The 23,154-nt window shown below is 37.1% G+C and overlaps 1 protein-coding gene across 2 annotated transcripts in view; it reads right to left on the bottom strand.

Annotated features, from left to right (window-relative positions):
• Galnt13 (polypeptide N-acetylgalactosaminyltransferase 13) overlaps positions 1 to 23,154 on the bottom strand; it is a 581,705-nt gene that overhangs the window by 234,996 nt on the left and 323,555 nt on the right. For both annotated transcript variants that reach the window (XM_028874800.2, XM_028874871.2), the window contains one exon: positions 399 to 565. In XM_028874800.2, coding sequence (XP_028730633.1) covers positions 399 to 565 — 167 coding nt within the window. The remainder of the gene's footprint in view (positions 1 to 398; positions 566 to 23,154) is intronic.

Genomic DNA, 23,154 nt, shown 5'->3' with positions numbered 1-23,154 from the left:
CATGGAACAAGAATGGATGAGGAAGATTTGGAGCTGTTTTAGAACAAAATTGGGGTAACTAGTAGAGATCTCATCAGTTAATTAATGTTACATATCAAGTCATATATATCCTCAGTATTAACTTGTTAGGAAGCAATAAAGCATTTTAAAAAATCATTTTGGCTGATTCCTAAGAATAGTTAGTGCCAAGTGGGATATAAAAAAACTGAAAGTATTTAATTGTTCTCAGAGTTGAATGTGCATCAACAATATATACCATATATGAAATGCATATGTGACTATATGATATGTATCGATTTTACAGGTGGTTAATCATAAAGCAGAATATAGATCATTGCCCACTACCTTCTGATAATAAAAAGGGTTCCAAATTACAGGCATGGAAGCATAGTCTATACCTCTTTCACTGGCATCATCGACCAAGATGACCTCAGAGAGCAGGTAGTGTGGAGAGCGATTTATGACACTGTAGACAGTTCTAAGTAGAGTGCTCCAAGCTTCATTATGGAACACAATGACTACACTTGTGTTTGGCAGTTCATCAGGGTAGACTTTCGTCTTGCATCTGAGAAAGAGCAAAGAAGAGTGATGGTAATAAATTCATGTTTCGTCCTGATCTTCCTCAGTAGGAATATTCATCACAATACAACTTCAGACTTCAAAGTCCTTTACCAAGGAGCTGATTTATGAATATCTGGAATAATTTTCCTTTTTATAAGTGCTGTGAGTAATCACTTGGCCTTTTGAAAGTTAAATATGCATAATTACCAATATTTTATTTTAACTCCTACAGGGAACAAAGCAGCATGATTTCCATAATTCTAAGAAAACCAAAATAATATTCTTAAACTGTCAAAAAATTAAGAGCACTGAATACAATAGAGGCAGAAAAATTCAATCATTAGAAACAATTTTTATTTTTTGTTTTACCAAAAAAGAACCATAGCTATAAAAGCTGTACAAGTATAAATAGACAATAGTAGGTACAGTTCAAAGCATGTAAGGCTGAGATTATTTTTCTCTTTGGAAATTCTAATACATAAGCTTTTCACTTAGAATGTACTAAATTATTCCTACTTTCAGGGGATGGGCAGTACTATGGCTCCTACAATTTCTTGATTTCTAGGCATAAATGAAAAAAATTTGGTTAACAGTACTTCCTAAACATTACTGTGTACAAACATCTCCAAAGGGTTTGTTAAAACACAAGATCTAATTTCCTAAGTCTAGGATGGAGCCTGAAGTCTTACTTTGCTGTTGGCCTCAGAAGCAGATGGCTCAGTAAGCAGCTGAATGAAAATTATCATTAATTTTCTGACATCTTCTTCAATTTCTTTTTTCATGCTCATGGATAGGCAGGACCAACATAGTAAAAATGGCAATTTTACCAAAAGCAATCTACAGATTCAATGCAATCCCCATCAAAATACCAACACAATTCTTCACAGACCTGGAAAGAATAATACTCAACTTCATATGGAAAAACAAAAAACCCAGGATAGCCAAAAGAATCCTGTACAATAAAACAACCTCTGGAGGCATCACAATCCCTGACTTCAAGCTCTACTATAGAGCTACAGTAATAAAAACAGCTTGGTATTTGCATAAAAACCGACATGTGGACCAATGGAATCGAACTGAAGACCCTGACATTAACCCACACACCTATGAACATATAATTTTTGACAAAGAAGCCAAAAGTGTACAATGGAAAAAAGAAAGCATCCTCAACAAATTGTGCGGCATAACTGGATATCAACATGTAGAAGGCTGCAAATAGATCCATATCTGTCACCGTGCACAAAACTTAAGTCCAAGTGGATCAAGGACCTCAACATAAATCCAGCTACTCTGAACCTGCTAGAAGAGAAAGTAGGAAGTAGTCTTGAACGCATTGGCATAGGAGATCACTTCCTAAATATAACACCAGTAGCACAGGCACTGAGAGAAACAATCAATCAATGGGACCTCTTGAAACTGAGAAGCTTTTGTAGAGCAAAGGATACGGTCAACAAGGCAAAGCGACAGCCTACAGAATGGGAAAAGATCTTCACCAACCCCACATCTGACAGAGGACTGATATCCAGAATATATAAGGAACTCAAGAATTAGACATCAAAACTACCAACAGTCCAATTAAGAAATGGGCTATAGAACTAAACAAAGAATTCTCAACAGAGGAAACTAAATTGGCTGAAAGACATTTAAGGAATTGCTCAACATCCCTAACCATCAGGGAAATGCAAATCAAAACAACTCTGAGATACCACCTTATGCCTGTCAGAATGGTTAAGATCAAAAACACTGAGGACACTTTATGCTGGAGAGGATGTGGAACTAGGGGAACTCTCCTCCACTGCTGGTGGGGAATGCAAGCTTGTACAACCACTTTGGAAATCAATATGGCACTTTCTTAGAAAATTGGGAATCAATCTCCCCCGAAGATCCAGCTATACCACTCTTGGGCATATACCCAATAAATGCTCATTCATACCACAAGAGCACTTGCTCAGCTATGTTCATATCAGCATTGTTTGTAATAGCCAAAACCTGGAAACAACCTAGATGCCCTTCAACTGAAGAATGGATAAATAAATTGTGGCACATATACACAATGGAATACTACTCAGCAGAGAAAAACAATAACATCATGAGGTTTGCAGGCAAATGGATGGATCTAGAAAAAATCATCCTGAGTGAGGTAACCCAGACTCAGAAAGACAAATATGGTATGTACTCACTCATAGGAGTATACTAGATGTGGAACAAGGATGACTGGACTGCTACTCACATCACCAGTGAGGCTACCTGGAAAACAGAACCCCAAAAAAGACACGAGGATTGCCCAATGATGGAGAAATGGCTGAGATCTACATAAACAACCTGGACATGAGTGGGGGCAATGAAGGGCGAGGGTCAAGGGAAAGAGAGTGGGAGATCCCACCTGGATCAAGAACAGAGAGGGAGAACAAGGAATAGGAGAATAGGAGACCATGGTAAATGAAGACCACACGAGAAAAGGAAGAAACAAAGTGCTAAAGAGGCCCACAGAAATCCACAAAGATACCCCCACAAAAGACTGCTGGCAATGGCTGAGAGACAGCAGGGACTGACCTACTCCGGTGATGGGATGGCCAAACACCCTAATAGTTGTGCCAGAAAGAAGTAATGGATTCATTGCTCTTTCCACTATGTGGAAATGTTCAAACAGCACCCTAGTCCTTCAGCATCTTTTCACTGCTATCTCCAGGCAATTCATCACTAAATGAACGTAGAAAGCCATATCAATAAGTGAGAAGGGTTTGTTCCACCATTTTCTTCAACCCTTTATTCTCTGCCTCATCAAAACCTCCCATCACATTTAGCATGCCAGGCACAAAGTATGACAGCATAAACATTATTACAACTAAAGTAAATTTATGCAAACAATGTGAAGAGTCCAACTGCTACTGGCTTAAACCAAGACCCACATTCAATAAATGCTACCCAGTGTTGGTGGGTTTTTTGTTGTTGTTGTTATTTGTTTTTTTTAAAGTGATATGTTTTAAATCAGGATTTTCTGTTTGCAATTTTAAATCCAACTCAGGAAATATGGATTAACACACAGTAAATCTTAATACATAAAATCAGCTGAGAATGATAGACTGTGCCTATTATTATCAAACAGGCTTCATCCCAGAGATGCAGGGATGGTTCAACAAACATGTCAGTGTAATCTACCATATAAACAACCTGAAAGAAAAAAAACATGATTCTCTCATTAGATACTGACAAAACATAACATCCCTTCATGATAAAAGTTTTGGAGAGATTATGGATGCATGGAACATATCTAAAGGTAATAAAAGTAATTTACAGCAAGTCTATAGCCTACATCAAATTAAAAGAAGAGAAACTCAAAGTGATTCCACTAAAATCAGGAGCAAGACTAGGTTGTCCACTTCCTCCATATCTATTCAATATAGTACTTGAGTTTAGTAAATTTACACACATATGGACATCTGTTTTTTTTTTTTTTTTTTTTTTTTTTTTTTTTTTTTTTTTTTTTTTTTTTATAAAGAAGCCAGAAACACACACCAAAAAAAGCATCTTCAACAAAGGGTGCCGGTCAAAATGGATGTCTGCATGTGGAAACACACAAATAAATCTGTATCTATCACACTGCACAAAACTCAAGTCCAAGGGGATGAAAAATCTCAACATAAAACAAGATAGATTGAACCTGATAAAAGAGAAAGTAGGGAATAGCCTTGAATGCATTGGCACAGGAGACAACTTCCTTAACAGAACAGTGATAGTGCAGTCACTAAGACTGACAGTTAATAAATGGGACCTCATGAAAGTTAAAAGCTTTTGTAAGGCAAAGGACACCATTAATCAGACAAAAAGACAACCTATGGAATAGGAAAAGATTTTGATCAAACTATATCCAATAGAGGTCTAATATACAAAATACAAAAAGAACTCAAGAAGTTAGATATTAAAGAAACAAATATACAATATAAAAATGGGTACATATCTAAACGGAGAAATTTTTAGTAGAGGAATCTCAGATGGCTGATAAACACTTAAAGGAATATTCAACCTCCTTAGACATCAGGGAAATACAAGTCAAAATTACTTTGAGATTTCACCTTACACCTGTCAGAATGGCTAAGATCAATAACACAAGTGACAGCTCAGGCTGATGAGCATGTGGAGCAAGGGGAACACTCCTCCACTGCTAGTGGGAGCGAAAATTTTTACAGCTACATTGAAAGTTAATATGGTGGTTCCTCACTAAATTGAAAATCAACCTACCTCAAGACACAGACATACCACCTTTGGATATATACCCAAAGGATACATCATCCTACTACATAGACACTTGCTCAACTATGTTCATTACATCCTTTTTCATAAGAGCCAAATACTGGAAACAACATAGATACCCCTCAATTGAAGAATGGCTAAAAAAATTTATATATATATATATATATATATATATATATATATATATAATATCTCAGTGGTTTAAAAAAAATGACACCATTAAATCTGTAGGCAAATGAATGGAATTAGAAAAAAAATCATCCTGAGTGAAGTCAGCCAGACCCAGAAGTACAAATGTAGTAAGCATTCAGTTATAAGTGTATATTAGCTTTTGATAATCAAGCTACAATCCCCTGACCCAGAGAGGTTAGATGAAGAAGATAGCTATAGGACAGAAGCATGGATCTCCCTGGGAAGGGGAAATATTATAGATTCTGAGGGTGGACTGGGGAAAGTGGGAATGGGAGTAGGAGGGATTAGGTGGGGGGCATGGAGGAAGGGAGTATGGTGAGAAGCAGTGGGAACTGGGGGTCATTTGAGGGGTATGTGTAGAAACAGTGCAGTGTAAACTTCCTGAAATATATGAGGGTGACCCTAGTGAGGACTCCTAGTAATGAAAGTCATGGAGTCTGAACTGGCCATCTTTTGTAGTCACACAAAGCTTCCAAATGTGGAACTCGTTTACTTTCTTTGAGATTTTAGGTGAAAAGGTCCAGTAGAGATCCCAGGCTGATGCTAGGACAGAAGGTTGCCCTCTGAAAACTAACAGCAGGACTCCCCTGCTAATGATAACTTCTACTCAGCTCTTTGAGTGTTCAGCTGCTGTGGACTTAGAGGCTTTACCCCTACACTCTAATCTCTTTGATGTGAAAAGGTACGCTGCAGGCTATGGAAAGGCAAACCTGGACGCCAGCTCAGCCACAAAATCATCCACTTATAATCTTCCCCACTTACACAATATTCTGGATTAACAGTGGCTCAGAACATGTTAGAGTAGCCAACCAATGTTTGATTTAATGTGAGGCCCATGGCAGGAGAAGCCCATGCATTACACTGCCCGGATGGCCAGGAACCAAAGACTGGACAATCCAAGGACCTAAGATTGACTAAAAAACGATTTTTTTAAGGAAAAAAAAAACAGTGAAAAGACGCCTAATGATATTCCTATACTTAGGGATGAGTGCTTTATCCAGTTGTCTTCAGAGAGACCAGCAGCAGATGGGAACAGTGTGGAGACCCACAGCCAGACATGCAGAGATGATCTAAATCGGTCTCCATTGGGACCCTCTCCTCAGAGACTGGGAACCCTGCAGAAGAGGGGAAGGAAAGACTATAAAAATTAGAGGGGATGGAAGACACCAGAGGAGCAAGGCCCACCAAATCAACTAAGCAGGGTTTACTTTGGCTCAAAGAGACTGAAACGGCAAGAACGGGGCCTGGACCCATCTGTCCCAGGTCCCCTGTGTATATGTTATGGCTGTTAGCTTAGTGTTATAGTGGGACTCCTAACAATGGGGAATGGGTGTATTTCTGACTCTTTTGCCTGCTCTTTAAACTCTTCATCCTGTTGGGTTGCCTTGTTCAGCTTTGATAAGAGGGCTTTGTATCTCGTTTTGTCCTGTCTGGCTGTCCCTCTTGGATACTTGATCTTCTCTGAGGAGGAAATAGAGACGGAGTGTGTCTGGGGAAGAGAGTAGATGGCAAGGAGCTAGAAGGAGTAAGTGAATGGATAACTGTGGTTGGGGTGTACTACTGTATGAGAGAATCTATTTTCTTAAGTGTTGTGATTCTCATGTTTTCCATAAGATAATAACACATAGAGATTGTGTTAGCTTTTGCATTTCATACCCATAATATTCAGCTATAATAAAATGCACCATGATTTTTTTTTACTAAAGGGAAGAAAAGTAACATTACCAAATGAACTACAACACAATGCTTTAATTATTATAGTCTATTTAATTGTTCAATAGAACTTAAAGGAAAAGGCTTTTAAATCCACTTAGACATCACTTTCTATGAAAGTATTATTTTTAATTTATGAATCAGTCACAATGATTTTGTATTGTTTTAACATGTCTTTCACTTCTTTTATCATTAATTCCCCAGTTTCAACTTGTGTTATTTAGTGTACTAGAAGCAAACACTGAGTTCATATCACAGAAATAAAATTTTCACCTCTAAGTAGCTTCATTGGTACTTTTTTTTAATACATTTCATATGGAGTGCTTTCTAAATATTAAGGCTCAAATGAATTATGTAGGGATCTTGTTAAAATGCAGCTCCTGCTTTAGTAGAACTGGGCTGAGCCCAAAATTCTGCATTTCTAATGAGATCCTAGGAGATAGCAACACTGTTAGTCCCTGGTTGGTACAAGAAGCAAGGCTACACAAAGTTCTCAATTGATGATTAGCAAAAAAAAAAAAAAAAAACCAGAAATACAGTCATTTCTTAAAAACAATGTTTTGCTTCATCAACTGAAATTTACTTTTTCTGCTTGTTGCTGCCTTTTCATTAGATGATTTTTTTTTTGCTAATATTAAGTACTCTAATAGTTATAAGGAAATGAAGAATTACAATTAAAGTTTGCATCTGTAATACAAAGAATGCATCACATGCAATTTACTTGAAGCAATAACTCTATGAGCAGCTATGGCCATGCTCACAAGATTAAGATATACCCTTGAATATCTATCCACAGCTAGCTACCACACCCTGATATAACAAACAGTAGACTCTAAAACCCAGCTGACTTCAGGATCATAATGCTTTAAAAATATTTACCTAGAAGGAGATAAATACAAAACAATTCATATTTAGCACAGAAGTAGTACTTAAAATGGTATTTTGTCATTTCAGCTGGTAGAGGTTATTTTTGTTTGTTTGTTTTTGGTTGGTTTTTCAAGACAAGGTTTACTCTGTGTAGCTGTGGCTGTCCTGGAACTCACTCTGTAGATCAGACTGGCCTCAAACTCACAGAGATTCACCTGACTCTGCCTCCTGAGTGCTGGGATTAAATGTGTGTGCCCACCACTGCCCAGCTAAACTGGCAGAGTTTTAACTAGTTGATTTTTTTCATTAATAATGCAACACAAGGAACCAATAGGAAGAAAGCTTAGTAAAGTATTCAAATAAAAGAATCAGTAGCTAGGGTGAAGATAATAGTCACTTGTTCCTAATACATAAGAAACAATTTGCTTTTTGTAATAAAATCTGAATAATAATTTTACCATTTCCTTCCTCCACTTTTGTCTTTTACAAAATGGGTTTAAATAAAACCAAAACAATAGATCTTACCAAAATCATGGGGAGCACATTGTTTCATATACCCACAGAATGAAGCTCAGTGTCTCCAAGTAGCTGTACTGGAAAGGTATTCAAAGTTGCCTGAGTCACATACTCAGTTTACACAACACATATTTCAAATCATATATCTACAATGATGCCCTGACTGCAACATATTAGAGCAATGATGGCAGAAAGCTTCTGAGAATAATCAATGAACAACATATTTGAGGCCTACTCCACAAGATGGAACTCATGTACCACACCCCTTGGCTGACTAAGAACCTCAGACCAGATAGCCCTGGGTCTTATGGTAAAACCAGATATTACTGTTTTTAAAAAAAATCGTAATAGAATGACTCCTAATGACATTCTGCTATACTCATAGATCAATTCCTTTCTCAGCAGTCTTCACAGAAGCTCCTTTTCGCAGCTGATGGGAGCAAATGCAGAGACCTACAGACAGACATTATGCAGACAGTAACGGACCTTGTCTCTATCAAGTTCCTCCCCTCGTGATTCAGGGAACCCAGTGGAAATGGAGACAGAAAGAGTTTAAGAGCCAGAGGGGGTGGAGGACACCAAGAAAACAAGACCCTCTACATCAACTTGATCAAAGCTCATGTGAACTTTCAGAGACTGAAGCAGCATTCACAGGGCCTGCATGGTTCTCCATCAGGTGCTCTAGATATATACCATGGTTTCCAGATCAGTAATTTTATGGAATTCCAGAATGTGGGTCTCTGATTCTTGTGTCTTCTTTTGGGCTCCTTTCCTGCTGTTTGTTTGTTTGCCTAACTCTGATATTTTAATTTTTGTCTTATTTTATTATTACTCCTTAGCAGCCTGTTTATTTTCTGAGAGGCAGAAAGGGGTTCAATCAGATGGGAAGGGAGGTGTGGAAGGACTGGGAGGAGTCGAGGGAGGGGAAAATGTAATCAAGATATATTGTTTGAGGAGAAAATGCTATTTTCAATAAAATGAAGAGTAAAATTTATAAAACAAAAAAAATCACCTTGTGTTATAATTGCAATAATAATAATATCTTCCTCATACTATCTTACATGTTTCATCAAGTTTTAAATATTACTAGCTAGAAAAATATTGCTAACTTCTATTTTTAATTAGGAAAAATAATTTAATTAAAATAGGCTGAGTGTGGATGTGTATGCACCTACATACAATGTGGGGAGAAAACGGCGCTGATCTGTGGAGTCATGCCTTCAAGCTGCTTTTGCAGGGAGCCCTAGAGCAGGGGCCCTGGCCTTCTGCTAGCTGTGTTATCCTCTGGGAGCAACCTCGCAGAGTGGGTTGTAACAGGCTGTTCCTGTTTCCAGACTTTAGGCCCCTCCTAGGACAGAACTTCCCAAGTTAGACTGGGACAGGTTGCTGGGTTTCTATAGGCCTGAGTTTGGGAGCATGTCCCAATGCTCCCCACCCCAGTTCCACATGGGGCAGGTGCCTGGATCTAGCAATGAACCAGTCAGTTGTGGTGATTCTTGTGTGCTCTGAAGGAGCCCTGAAGGAGCCCCTGCAATTCTGCCTAATGGTCACTGTATCGTGATTGATTGGGCCTGATGAAATGAGAAAGAGCCATTTACCTAGGACTACTTCATTTGACTAAAACATTTAAAGTTCTTTAGCAAGTGGGGTGCTATTTTCATACTAAGGTCTTCTTTAATAAGGCCTTAGATTCCATACTAGCATAGGGGAAAATAACTCTTGACGAGATTCTTATAAATGGTAGGACAGTTTAAGCAACAATTCATAAATCAACATTGTTTGTTTTTTATAATTGTTCAAATCAAATTGCTAAAAATTGGTATTCTTTTGGAATCAGTGTCTCTATAGTTAACATTAATGACAAAAATGACAGGTTGCCTGCTCACTGACACTGAACTGACAGCTGGGGAGCCTCATTGGGACCGCACTAGGCCCTTTGACTATGGGTGACAGTTTTGTGGTTTGATGTGTTTGTGGGTCCCCTGGCAATGGGACCAAGACTTAACCTAGGTACACAAGTTGGTTTTTTCAAGCCCATTCCCTGTGGTGTGATGCCTTACTCAGCAGCGGTGCAGTGGGGAGGGGCTAGGTCCTGCCCAACTTGGTATGCCAGCCTCAGCTGACTACCCAAGGGAGGCCTTGCCCCCTATGAGGAGGGGATGGACGTGGGGTGAGGGAAAGATGGGCGAGAGCAGGAGAAGAGGAGGGAGGGGAAGCAGGGGTAGGTATGTAAAATGAAAAAATAAATAAATAAAAACAATAAAAAAAAAAACCCAGGCTGCACTAGAAATTGACTGATGTCTTCTTGTTAAAGGAAGTACATGCAATCTGACACTCAAATGCAGTCATAAGCTTGGCCATGGAAACATTTCAAAAGATACTGAATTATCACATGATACGTTGCTATAGCACCGGCCAGGAAGTTAAAATTCACTTCCTTTGAATTTTGTATATGACCCTTATTCATAGTCAGTCAATGTGAGAATTACCTTATTAGGACTTTGAACAAATTGTTGAATTAGTTTCAGTCACAGAGATGCTGATTAAAATATTTGCAGTGTGGTCATGCATGAGTAATGGGATTAAAATACATTCATACTGGAAATTAAAAAGCATAGGCATTTTAATTATAAAAAATGGACCTGTATTTAAAAACATATTGTCTGAAGTAGAAACTGAGAATTGTAACCTTAAATTTTTTGACTCACAAACATACTAAAATGAATGAAGTATAACATTTGCCTAAAACAAATTTGAAAACAAAATATATGTGGTTCATATGTTTTGAAACTAATTTGTATAATTTTCAACCATATGAGTCAGAGGTTCTTAGCCTCTTTGCCTGTAGTATGTGTGTCATCTAGATGTACAGTAATCCTCAATCTCCTGCTTTTTGGTTGAAGATGTATAAATACAGAAGAAAATCCAGCTGCCCTACTTCAGAGGGAATATGAGGGTACTAGGATGTTTCAAACAGCTACAACCTGGAAACATGTGAGGCAGTGTGTACCTATTTGCTATCTTTCCCCTTGGCTATGCACACATTATGAGAACATAAACTGTTGCAATTTAATTTTCTCCTTTTCAAAGGCATATTGATGTTTTCAGATAAGCTACTCAACACAACATGATACATCAAAGGAAGAAAAATTGACTGTAAGATGAGAATGTGAAATCACAAAGGAGCCATAATTACACAGTGTTTTAGTTAGATACAATCCATCTAGGACTCCCACCAAAGGCTGTCAACAAGATGGTGTGCGTGGCTTGCTTGTGGGCTGCTCACTGAGCCAGTGGTTTCCGTTTACTGCCTCAATAAAGAAGATTAATAATAGTAATTAAACTGAAAGCTTGTACCACAAGCCCTGTATATATTTCTTATTTTTAAGAGCTGTGAGAATTACAAAATTACATGTGGCCCCCATTCCCAATAAGAATAATCACAGACAGAACTTACGTCACATCCCAATGCATTCATGGGAACCAAACTCAGGCAATGAGAAAATAGTTCTTTCTTTTAAACTATTTTCAAATTGTGAAGAGTTTGAGGCCCCAAGGAAAAATACAGTATTTAATTTTGCATAAATTTCTACAGATTGCCTTATATGTATAATATGTTAAAGTTGTCCAGAAGCAAATTCTTTTATCTAAATGGAATAACTGAGTACCTTAAATTTTATATAATCAGGTTTTAGTTTTATAAAATCTAGGTACACACTTTATTCATCCTTTGCCTTTTGGCTTTTGGATCCACCCTTGCTCCTTCTGTTTTCTTATATATATTGGTGGTGATGGGAAAGAGTGCCTCTGGCCAGGATGTAACTTCACAATTCTTACATCTTGGTTTCTCTTCTTGGATTCAGTTTTAGAAATTGCCCTCCTGACCTTAGGGGGCATTATCTGGCCATTATGCTGCAGGAAACAGAAATAGGGAGCAGAGAATTTCTTTTCCTTCCCTTTTATAATCCTATTTAGAGTTATTCTACTCCTTCCTTCCCTACATGTAATATACCTCAACATTTTTCTTATAATTCTTTTATAGGAAATCTAACATCAATGAAATAGGAGAGTCTGTTAAAAAGCACAAAAAAAGGAAATTCAACTTAATTCCCTCAGCCACTCTGGAATCAGTCATTCTACATGCCACAGTATGTATATATATATATATATATATATATATATATATATATATATATATATGGAATTGTGTAAATTAAAACTTCATGATTAGGTAGGCTATTATAGGAGTCATGAGATTAACTCACCAGTCACATATCTCCATTATTATAGTCTGAACTAGAAGTATACAAATAAAATTTTTCTACAGTTTCTTGAATCTTTCATTGTTTTTTTTTTCTTTTTTAAGCATGTGACGCCAGACAAATAAATGAACAAATAATAAGGAAAGGAAAAAGCTAAAGGAAAGATTCAAAAGTCATTCTGTTCTAATGAATCCCCCTAAAGCTAAACAACATAATTCCTGTTTGGGCATACTGGAGTAAAGTCTGTGTCTTGAAAGACAGAGTCCTATTTTAATTGGGTACCTTTGTGTACAACCTCTAAATGCCAGCTTTGCTATCACCTCAGTGAAGTAAAACTGCCTTAACACATACACAAGACTTTTGAGGACAACCAGTGGAATCATAAATGGATATTAAGAATGTACTTTATGATCATAAGCATCTAAGATTATAAAGCTCTGCATAAACATTACAAAGTCTCTAAAATAACCTTAATTAGCCTTGTTTCTGGTAGAATTTTGACCATTAACAAGGATTTACCCATTTGTTATTTACTCTTGCTCCTGTGGCCACACTTCCAAATCTCCCTATTTCAAGTACATTTTATTCACAGACCATCTAGGCTTCAGAACACTTTTATTTGTTCAATAAAGTTTCAACTTTCGACAGTGTAGTGGAAGTCATGTCTTGTTCTCCTTCAGTCCTTCTATATCACAAACTTCTCTTCATTCCGAATTTCTCTGGCTTCCTCTGACTTCCGATTATATCTTCTTGCTCATTTCCTTAATTTCAGCTCAATATTTTCTGTTTGAAGAACCAAGGATGTTATGTCTGCTTGTCTGTTAAATGCTTTACTGTGTTTCCTTTTGCATATCCACAGTCTACTGTGTAATAGCTCACACTGCTTCCCTCTAACCAGACCCATGTGAACCACCCTCTCCTCCACTTACTTGTTCTAACTGTCTGCCTGATTATCAATTCTTGAAAGTTTTAGCCAGGATAAAGCTACACTAACCCCAGCCACATCTGATTTACTAAACACGGAATTTCCAAAAAATGATAGTAAGTGGCCTCTTTTTATCCCTTAATTGGGCAACAACCACTATACTATGTGTTTTAGGAGGATCATCTCATTTGATCTTGAGATCTCTGATCCAAAGATCTCTGTGGCTTATGGACTATCAGAAAAACAATAAAAGTTCAGCTTCATTAATACCATATATTACTTACATTCATGTTCCAAGAACTCGAAGAAAATACTTGTTTAAACTATAAACTCAAACCATCTCCTTTACAAGAGGAAGAGATACTCACAGGGGCAGACACCTCTCTTCATAGGACAATATTACTATCTGTGGACAACTGGTTGCTCATCAGTACAGCTCAACACTGTCATTGGATCTAACCATGCTGAACAATTACATCATATAACTTTTTCAACTCTGGTGCTCTATCTGCATTGAGAGATCTGTAATTATGCCACTTAAGCTTAGACACCCTAGTCTCAATAAATCCTCATGGTGACTTCTCTTTGACAATATAGGAAGACTGTCTGCTAAACAGAAGTTCTCTAGTAAATGGAAATGGACTCAGGTTTTCATTAATAGCTTATTCTAGCGGTTTGGGATATGCAGATCTGATAATCCCCATATTGTTCTTGATTCAGAGATCCCATTTTATAAATAAAGAACTTAATGTTAAAATCAGTAAGCAACCTGCTTCTCAATGGTGAAGCTAGGCTTCTAACTCAGGACATCAGACTTAGTTGCTACTATTTATCTTACCTGAACAGATGTGATTTTATTGACTTAATTGTATTTTCCCTTAATACAGGAATTATTTCCTGTAACAATGTTATATTATATGTTAATTAAAATATATGGGTAATAAAATGGTAAATTATTTTCCCTATTTTCTTACAGAAATATGTAGGATTTATATATATTTTTCTTCCATTAATAATGATTAGACTAATGATGGATTTGAAATTTTAGAGCCATTAAATAGTGATCAAAGTTTGGTGCCTAGATGCTCTCAAGGACTGCAGAAACAAAGGGAACATGTCTTTCATACTGAGATGCTATTACAACCCAAGAGCCACTATGGTGCCATGGGGTAGCATAAACACAGACAGACTGTTTATATTTTTTAATTTTCCACACACATCTTAGTTTATACAGCTATAAAACAGGAAAATGACAGCATCTTATTTTCAAAGCTGAAAGAATGAAAAGGGACAATGCATGCAAAGATTTTATGCCAGTACTTAGGATACAATATCCATTTAACATGTACATATATACAGTTCATCATCTTCATGTTTTTAATTGCTTATTGATATAGTTGCCTTACTTTAATTTTAAAAATATAGAAAAGTCAATTGAAATAGAATCCATCTAAAAATACATATTTTTAGTTAAATCACCATTCCACCAGTGGGAAAAAAACTGTCCCCTAGGAGTGTTGACTGAAATCATAAGAAAGTGACTTCATAAGGAAATATTAACACATGAGGAGTTGCTTCATAAAGTATTTTGGTGTTAATGAAAGTTCTTAAATAAGTGTTCTTTGCCAATTTTAATTAATTTAGTATTTCATAAAAGAAATAGCACAACCAATATAAACCAAAAGGAACAAATAAATGAACAAAAACAAAATTTATCCATTGGCAGGACAAGGGTATTGATAGAAACTTGAGGACACTGGGGTGATTATTTGAAGAAGCCTTGTAGTATTTGCACTATGAAGAACAAACAGGGTTCTCCTTTGAGGAAACAAGTGCTTCATTACTATAGCCATAAGTACTGGAATAACTCTAGGGGGAGAAAAAGAAAGTATGCCTTTCAGGGGGGAAATTCCTTCATAATACACTTGATGAAGTAGATACTGCACCATCTTGTCAATACTTGTCATAAAATAGGAATTCACTAAATGATCTGAATGAACAACACAATAGTAACTTTCTCTCCTAACACAGCTTAGATGGTAAAGGAAAAAAAATAAGTAAATAAAGCAGTATCCTTCCAGAGAAGAGTAAGAGGGAAAACATTTTGAAATTTGATGGCCAGGTGGAGAGCTGTGGTAGGAAAGACTAGGGGAGAGGGTAAAGAGATTGGGTGAGAAGAAGAAAACGTCTGTGAGGCAGGTCGGGATGTCTCAAGTGACATGACAGCTGCAGGACACTTCATAAGACTGACAATTAAGTTTCAGGGTTAACTACACTAGTTCAGTGCAACCTCAATCTCCTCCTATTGGGCCCTAAATTAGGGTCATTCAAGGTACATAACATTAGTGGCTTTATGACTATATCTCCAGTTTGAGAGAGCAGTCACAGTTAGTCTCTGGACAACTGAAGAGCATGGAGAACAGTCACAAAAGCTACCAGAGAACTAGTCAGTGTATGAAAAAACTAAATGATTCTGGGAAAGGTTCTGGACTTCTACTGAAAATTGTTTTATGATATAAGTTGATCTTATCTTTATTTAAACAGAGGACATTCAGATACCATTTGAGCTACATTAAAAACAGAACATAAAGTCCTGTGACTGCCTGATAGTGACAGTCCTCTTTTCTCCACCTTTCTCCCTTCTTTAGAGCTTGGCCTGTTTCTTGCACAGCTTGCTACCAGAGACCCTGAAGACACCACACTTGGTATGGACCCAGATGAATACATCTTTAACCTTCATTAGAAAAACTTCTTGCAGTAGATGGTATATAACAAAGATACCCACAGCTAGAAAAGGTATGGAGAATAAGACACTATGGAACTTTCGGTCCTAAATTAGATAGTTATATGTTCATCCCTCATCTCAAGACTCAGGGTCATTATGAAAGAGGGAGAAGAAAGATCGTAAAAGCCATAAACAGTGAATGACTACACGAAAGAGTGTTTTCTGGACATAATTGAACAGTCATACATATGAATTCACAGCTATTGAAACAGTGTGCAGAAGTTCCGATCAGGCCAAAGAAAATTTTTTCATGCAGAGGGTAAGTGGGCATAAGATCCCAGCCCCAGCTAAGGAGAGGAAGCGTCAGTTTTAAGAATGAAGCCCCTGTAGAAGGACCATCCACCAGTAAACACTGATCATCCTTTACTATCTGAGTAGAACAAATTGGAATTGATGTGTTATGAAAAAAATATATAAAGAAGACACAAAGATGTGCGGGTACAGAGGGAGTCATGGAGCTATCAGGACTGGGGGAGGCATGAGTGTGATCAAAATGCAATGTACACAATTCTCCAATAACTAATAAAAAAGAAAAAATAAACTGGCAAAAATATTAAAATGTCTATGAAAATTTGGAGAAAAAATAAGAAATCAACAAAATTAAAGTGGATGATTTGTCACTGCGATGTGTGCTCTGTGTTGGGTTTTTCTCAAGTAAGCAATCAAATGTATCAGAGAGGAGAGTGTACCTACAGTTGACATCTGTCATGGGTTCTGAAACAAATACAAATGCCAGTGCTTAGAGAATCACATTTCTTTGCCAAATAACTATTACATCTTTTTTATAGGATAAATTCAATGTGGATAAAAGAATAAAAGAAAATAAAACTCATCCTTGCTTGTGGCTCGAGAGTTTTCCTGCCTTTTCCCACAGTCAGGACAAACCTCTGCCACCCGCCAGTCCCACAGCCGCTCAAACCCAACCAAGTAAACACAGAGACTTATATTGCTTTCAAACTGTATGGCCGTGGCAGGCTTCTTGCTAACTGTTCCTTTATCTTAAATTAATCCATTTCTACAAATCTATACCTCACCATGTGGCTGGTGGTTTATCAGCGTCTTCACAGGCTGCTGGTCATGGCGGCGGCTGCAGCATCTCTGGTCATTGCAGCGGCTGCAGCCAGTCCTTCTGCCTTCCTGGGCCTTTTATTTCTCCTCTCTGTTAGTCCCGCCTATCCTTCCTGCCTAGCCACGGCCGATCAGGTTTTATTTACTGATCAATCAGAACAACTTGACATACAGACCATCCCCCAGCACAGCCAAGTGCAGACCATCTCAAACACCTGCACTCAGGCCCATGGTCCTAATCATCCTCTATACGGACCTGCTGGGTAACGCCACAAAGAACCCAAAAAGGGCTCCCACAGGACATACAGAACATCCCACAGCACTTGCTCTTATTCTTAGCAAGTAAAATGGCCACTATACATGTTCATTATAATCATTCCTGTGATATCAAGAGTGAAGAAATAATTTTTTTTTTTTACCTCGACATAAAAAGACAAAAATGACCTGGAGTTTCATTCAACTAAGTTTTTTGTTTGTTTGTTTGTTTGTTTTCTTGTGTTTTGTTTTCTGAGACAGGGTTTTTCTGTGTAGTTTTGGTGCCTCTCCTAGATCTTGCCCTGTAAACCAGGCTGGCCTCAAACTAAGAGATCCGCCTGGCTCTGCCTCATGAGTGCTGGGATTAAAGGCAGATGCCACCACCATCCGTCTCAACTTATTTTTATATTCTTCCTATTGGGAGGAGTTTTCCCCAATTTTGGAAGTAAGCTACAATTTAACACTTTCTCAAAGTAAAATAATACTATTCAAGGAAGTGTCATAGCCTTTGTTGTTTTCTAAAATACATTTATGATATTGTTCTTTCTGTGTGACCTCTGAATATACCTATTTCATGCTATAGAAATACTTAACAATTAGGTATGTAAAATAAATATGTTTATTGTATGTTGAAATTATAATTAAATTATTTCAAACAAGTTATTCAAACTGCTTCATAAATTTTAATTCTTATATTTGTTTGTGAAAATAATAATGAACTTTTCATCAAGAGGCTAGACTCTATACCAGGCCTTCTTTTTTTCTTTTATTTACAGAGTTATTCAAATCCTTAGGCTTTGAGTTTCTGTATCTCTCTTAGATAATGAAGCCTCTATCAAACAAGATTCAAGCCAATAACTTTGAATACAACATGGTAATATTAATGCTGACACACATATGAGTAAGGAAACTTTAAATTATCAGTGGAATCAGCATGATGCATCTATAGCATGTTCTTGATTTTCAAAACACTGTCTTCTTTGCAGATCAAAATGAAATGAAATAAAAAAAAAACAACAACAAAATACTTTCTAATTTTTGGTGGTTGCTTTTCATCACCCAAGTATCAATTAGGCCATGTGACCAAGCTGTCCTCTCTTCTATCTCCTCCAACTCTAGTAATACTGATCATCTTGTTTCCTTCAAGAAAGATTTCTCATGCCTTGATCTCTTGTGATCTCTAAAATTCCTTATAATTGTACAATTTTATCAAGAAATTACCCAAAGTCTCCATGGTACAGATCAAAGCAACTTTCCCTTAATTTTTTTTATTTTAATATATTCTACTATATGCTCTATTAATCCCCAAGTATGTTTGAAATACATACTCTAACCATCTTGTATGAATAGGCTGTTGGTAAAACCAAATCATTCACAGTGTGGAGTCATTCTAAGGATAGTGAAAAATTCTCCACAATGTTGCTAGTACTGTCCTCAAAGGAGAAAAAAAAAACTAAAAAACAATCCAACAAACACAAACAACAACAAAAAAACTTTTGGAAGAGCCCCTAAAGGGATTCCTAGTCTCTTGATAATCTTCTTTTAAAAGATATATTAAATATTTATTTTATGTTTATGGGTATTTTGCCTGCATGTATGAATATGAACTACATGGAGCAGAGGCTGCAGTGGCCAGAAAAGGGCATTAGATCCTCTGGAAATGAGTAATGCTTGTGTGTAACCATGTGAATCCTGGGATCCAAACTTGAATGCTTGAATATAGCAGTACATTTTCTCAAATGTTCAGTCATCTTTCCAGCCACTCATTCTGATACTCTAATGAAAACTCTCAGCTATGCATTTTCTTAATTCTTGGGCATCCTGTGTAGAAGCTTCTTGTTTTATGTATTCAAATATGCCAATGTTTTCTCTATTGTTTATGTATAATGACTGCAGAATAAGTATTTCAATTGGTCCACATTCAGGAGAATTTAGTATTGTCATATTTTATATGTACATTGCTGGTTGATATGGAATCTAAATTCCTCTGAAATATGATATAGATCTGAACATATCCTCTTAAAAGGTTGCCACAGCAGTTCTCTGTGTACAGCAATGATTTAAGGTGCCATTATAATCATGAAACAAGCTTCACTTTTGTTCTTATTTTTTTTTAATTTTTTTTAATTCTCCGGCATCTTTTTATTTCAATTTTAACATTTCTTACTATATTTGATGAAGTCTCCTTATCCCTTTTACTGTGGGAATTTTTTTTTCTTGTGAGCTACAGTGGAGGATGAGAATGTATACATAGGAAGTCTCTTTAAACAAAATCTTGGAAAAAATTCCCACCACCTTGGAACCATATAGTATGATAACTATGCCTACTCTCACAAAAGAATCCTCACTGTATCCCCCTTAGTACACCAAGAATAGAGAACTTAATGATTTACTGGGCATACCTAGTTCCAAGGATGAAAGCACACTGGAAGAAAACAATGGGCTCACATCCACAAAGGCATTTAGATACTTGCTGAATTTATCACTTTTGCCTCAAAAAATGCTGTGATGAGGTTGATAGCTGCTTTTATCCTGGAATCATCCAGTCTGTTTTTAACCTTGCTTTAGTCTAAACTGAGATTCAGTTATACAGTATAAAGGGTATAGTACTTTTTCAATAAAGCAGCAGCCATGCTGAATCATGCTAAGATCATGGCAGTCTCCTGCGTTTGCTAATGCCCCATCTCCTCTTAGGGACCTGAACACGTATGGAGCTGGACTCCAGCAAGTGCGTCTTGTAGACATTTAGTTTCCAGCACCCACATGGCAGATCACATCCGAAATTACCACATCGATTACATCCATATATTACTGTCCAGTATGAATTTTTTCATGACTGTGAAGATGATTCTTCTGTGCAAAGGTTTTACCATAATCAATACATTCACAGAGTTTCTTTCCAAGTATGAATTCTTTCATGACTATGAAGACTTCTCTTCTCTGTAAAGGCTTTACCACACTGATTACATTCATAGGGTTTTTCTCCATTATGAATTATTTCATGTCTGTGAAAATTCCTCTTCTCTGCAAAGGCTTTACCACATTCATTACATTTATAGGGTTTCTCTCCATTATGAATTCTTTCATGACTTTGAAGACTACTCTTCCATGCAAAGGCTTTACCACACTGATTACATTCATAGGGTTTCTCTCCAGAATGAAGACTTTCATGTCTATGAAGATGACTCTTCTGTGCAAAGGCTTTACCACATTGATTACATCATAGCGTTTCTCACCATTATGAATTCTTCCATGACTGAGAAGATGACTCTTCTCTGTAAAGGCTTTACCACATTGATTACATTCATAGGGTTTCTCTCCAGTATGAATTCTTTCATGACTGAGAAGATGACTCTTCTGTGCAAAGGGTTTGCCACGTTCATTACATTCATAGGGTTTCTCTCCAGTATGAGTTTTTAAGTGAGTGAGAAGACGACTATTATATGGAAAGGCTTTACCACATTGATTACATGCATAAGGTTTCTCTCCAGTATAAATTCTTTTTTTTTTTTTTTTTTTTTTTTTTTTTTTGGTTTTTCGAGACAGGGTTTCTTTGTGTAGCTTTGCGCCTTTCCTGGAACTCACTTGGTAGTCCAGGCTGGCCTTGACCTCACAGAGATCTGCCTGGCTCTGCCTCCCGAGCGCTGGGATTAAAGGCGTGTGCCACCACCGCCCGGCTCCAGTATGAATTCTTTCATGACTGAGAAGATAACTCTTTCGTGCAAAGGCTTTACCACATTCATGACATTGATAGGGTTTCTCTCCAGTATGAATTCTTTCATGACAGAGAAGACTATTCTTCCCTCTAAAGGCTTTACCACATCAATTACATTTATAGGGTTTCTCTCCAGTGTGAAATCTTTCATGACTCTGAAGACTTCTCTTCTCTGCAAAGGCTTTTCCACATTGATTACATTCATAGGGTTTCTCTCCAGTATGAATTATTTCATGTCTGTGAAGAACATTCTTCTGTACAAAGGCTTGACCACATTGACTACATTCATAGGGTTTCTCTCCCGTATGAATTCTTTCATGTCTGTGAAGATCACTCTTTTGTACAAAGGCTTTACCACATTGATGACATTCATAGGGTTTCTCTCCAGTATGAATAATTTCATGTCTGTGAAATTCACGCTTCTGTGCAAGTGCTTTACCGCATTCATGACATTCATGAGGTTTCTCTCCAGTATGACTTTTTAAGTGACTGAGAAGATGACTGTTATATACAAATGCTTTACCACATTCATGACATTCATAGGGTTTCTCTTCAATATGAATTCTTTCATGACTGAGAAGACTATTCTTCCTTCTAAAGGCTTTACCACATTCATTACATTTATAGGGTTTCTCTTCAGTATGAAATCTTTCATGACTGTGAAGGCTTCTCTTTTCTGCAAAGACTTTACCACATTGATTACATTCATAGGGTTTCTCTCCACTGTAACTTCTATTATGTATTATGGGACATTTAAAGACTTTATCACATTGCTGAGATTCATACCTTTTCTCCCTAGTTTGAATTCTATGTACTTGATGAGGACTATGACATGCAAAGCCTTTATATCTTTGATTATACTCACAGGGTTTTCCTTCCAAATGAGTTCTTTGGTGTTTTAAAGAGCAATCACATCTAAAGACTTTATCACATTGATTATATTCATAGAGATTCTCTTCATTATTGGGTGATTGGTGTGTTTGAAGATTCCTGTAATGGCTAAAGTCTTTAGTAGATGACTCACATATATTATTTTCTCTTAACACATGAGGTTTTTCACATCTTTGAAGAGAACTTGAAGAACTCAGAGTTGGACCACACTGATTGCATTCATAACATTTTCTTATACTGTGAGCCACACTACATGTGCACAGTGAACCAGAAGAGAGAGATGAATTTCCATATTCCTGGTACTCATTTTCTCCAATGAAAGTTTGTTGATGAATTCCCACTGAAGTTGGAAAAACAGTTAATTGTAAACTTGTATCACAGTCATCATGTCTTCTCATAGTGGGGACTATCACATATCTTCCAGTTGTTCTGAAAGAGACAGAAGTACAATGTTTCTTTCCATGTCCCTTATGCTCACATGGATTGTTTCCAGAGTGACAGATGACACACCTGCGATACAAGTGAGGTTCCAGTAGGTTTCTATCATCACATCTCTGTAGAAATGCCTCTGGGAAGGATCCAGCAAAGCCCACTCTTCATGAGTGAAGTTTAAATGCACATCCTCATAGGTCACTGCATCCATGGCGGATTCCCAGCTCACACCGATCCCCACACAGCTCCCGGCTGCCGGCCACAGAGTAACACACGGAACACGAGAGTCTCCCTCCCTCAGTCGCGGAGCCCCCTTGTTCTTATTTTTATACCCATAATTTCTATTTCATTTAAATTACCTATGTGGTTATTCATGCTCCACTGCCACTGTGTTTCAATTACAAAAAATTTATACTATGTTTATATACCAGCTAAGAATAAATCCTTATTTGAGCATTTCTTTGCTTTTCTAACCATTTTGACATGTTTTTACATACTTAAATCCCCTCTGCCCGTTCTGATATATTTTATTTTTTCAATATCATAGTCTTACCACATATCTCCCCTATCTGTCACCATAGTTACTAACTACAGTTTGAGTTTTATTTCAATATTTTTTATTTACTACAAAATGTAAAGACAATGAAATACACACACACACACACACACACACACACACACACACACACACTCACTTATTTTCCAAACTTGTGACCATGTA

This window comes from Peromyscus leucopus, chromosome 4, assembly GCF_004664715.2.
Source record: "Peromyscus leucopus breed LL Stock chromosome 4, UCI_PerLeu_2.1, whole genome shotgun sequence".
In the NCBI taxonomy this organism is placed as follows: Eukaryota; Metazoa; Chordata; class Mammalia; order Rodentia; family Cricetidae; genus Peromyscus; species Peromyscus leucopus.
Note: the sequence above shows the minus strand (reverse complement) of the source record. Positions and strands in the feature narration are given on the sequence as shown.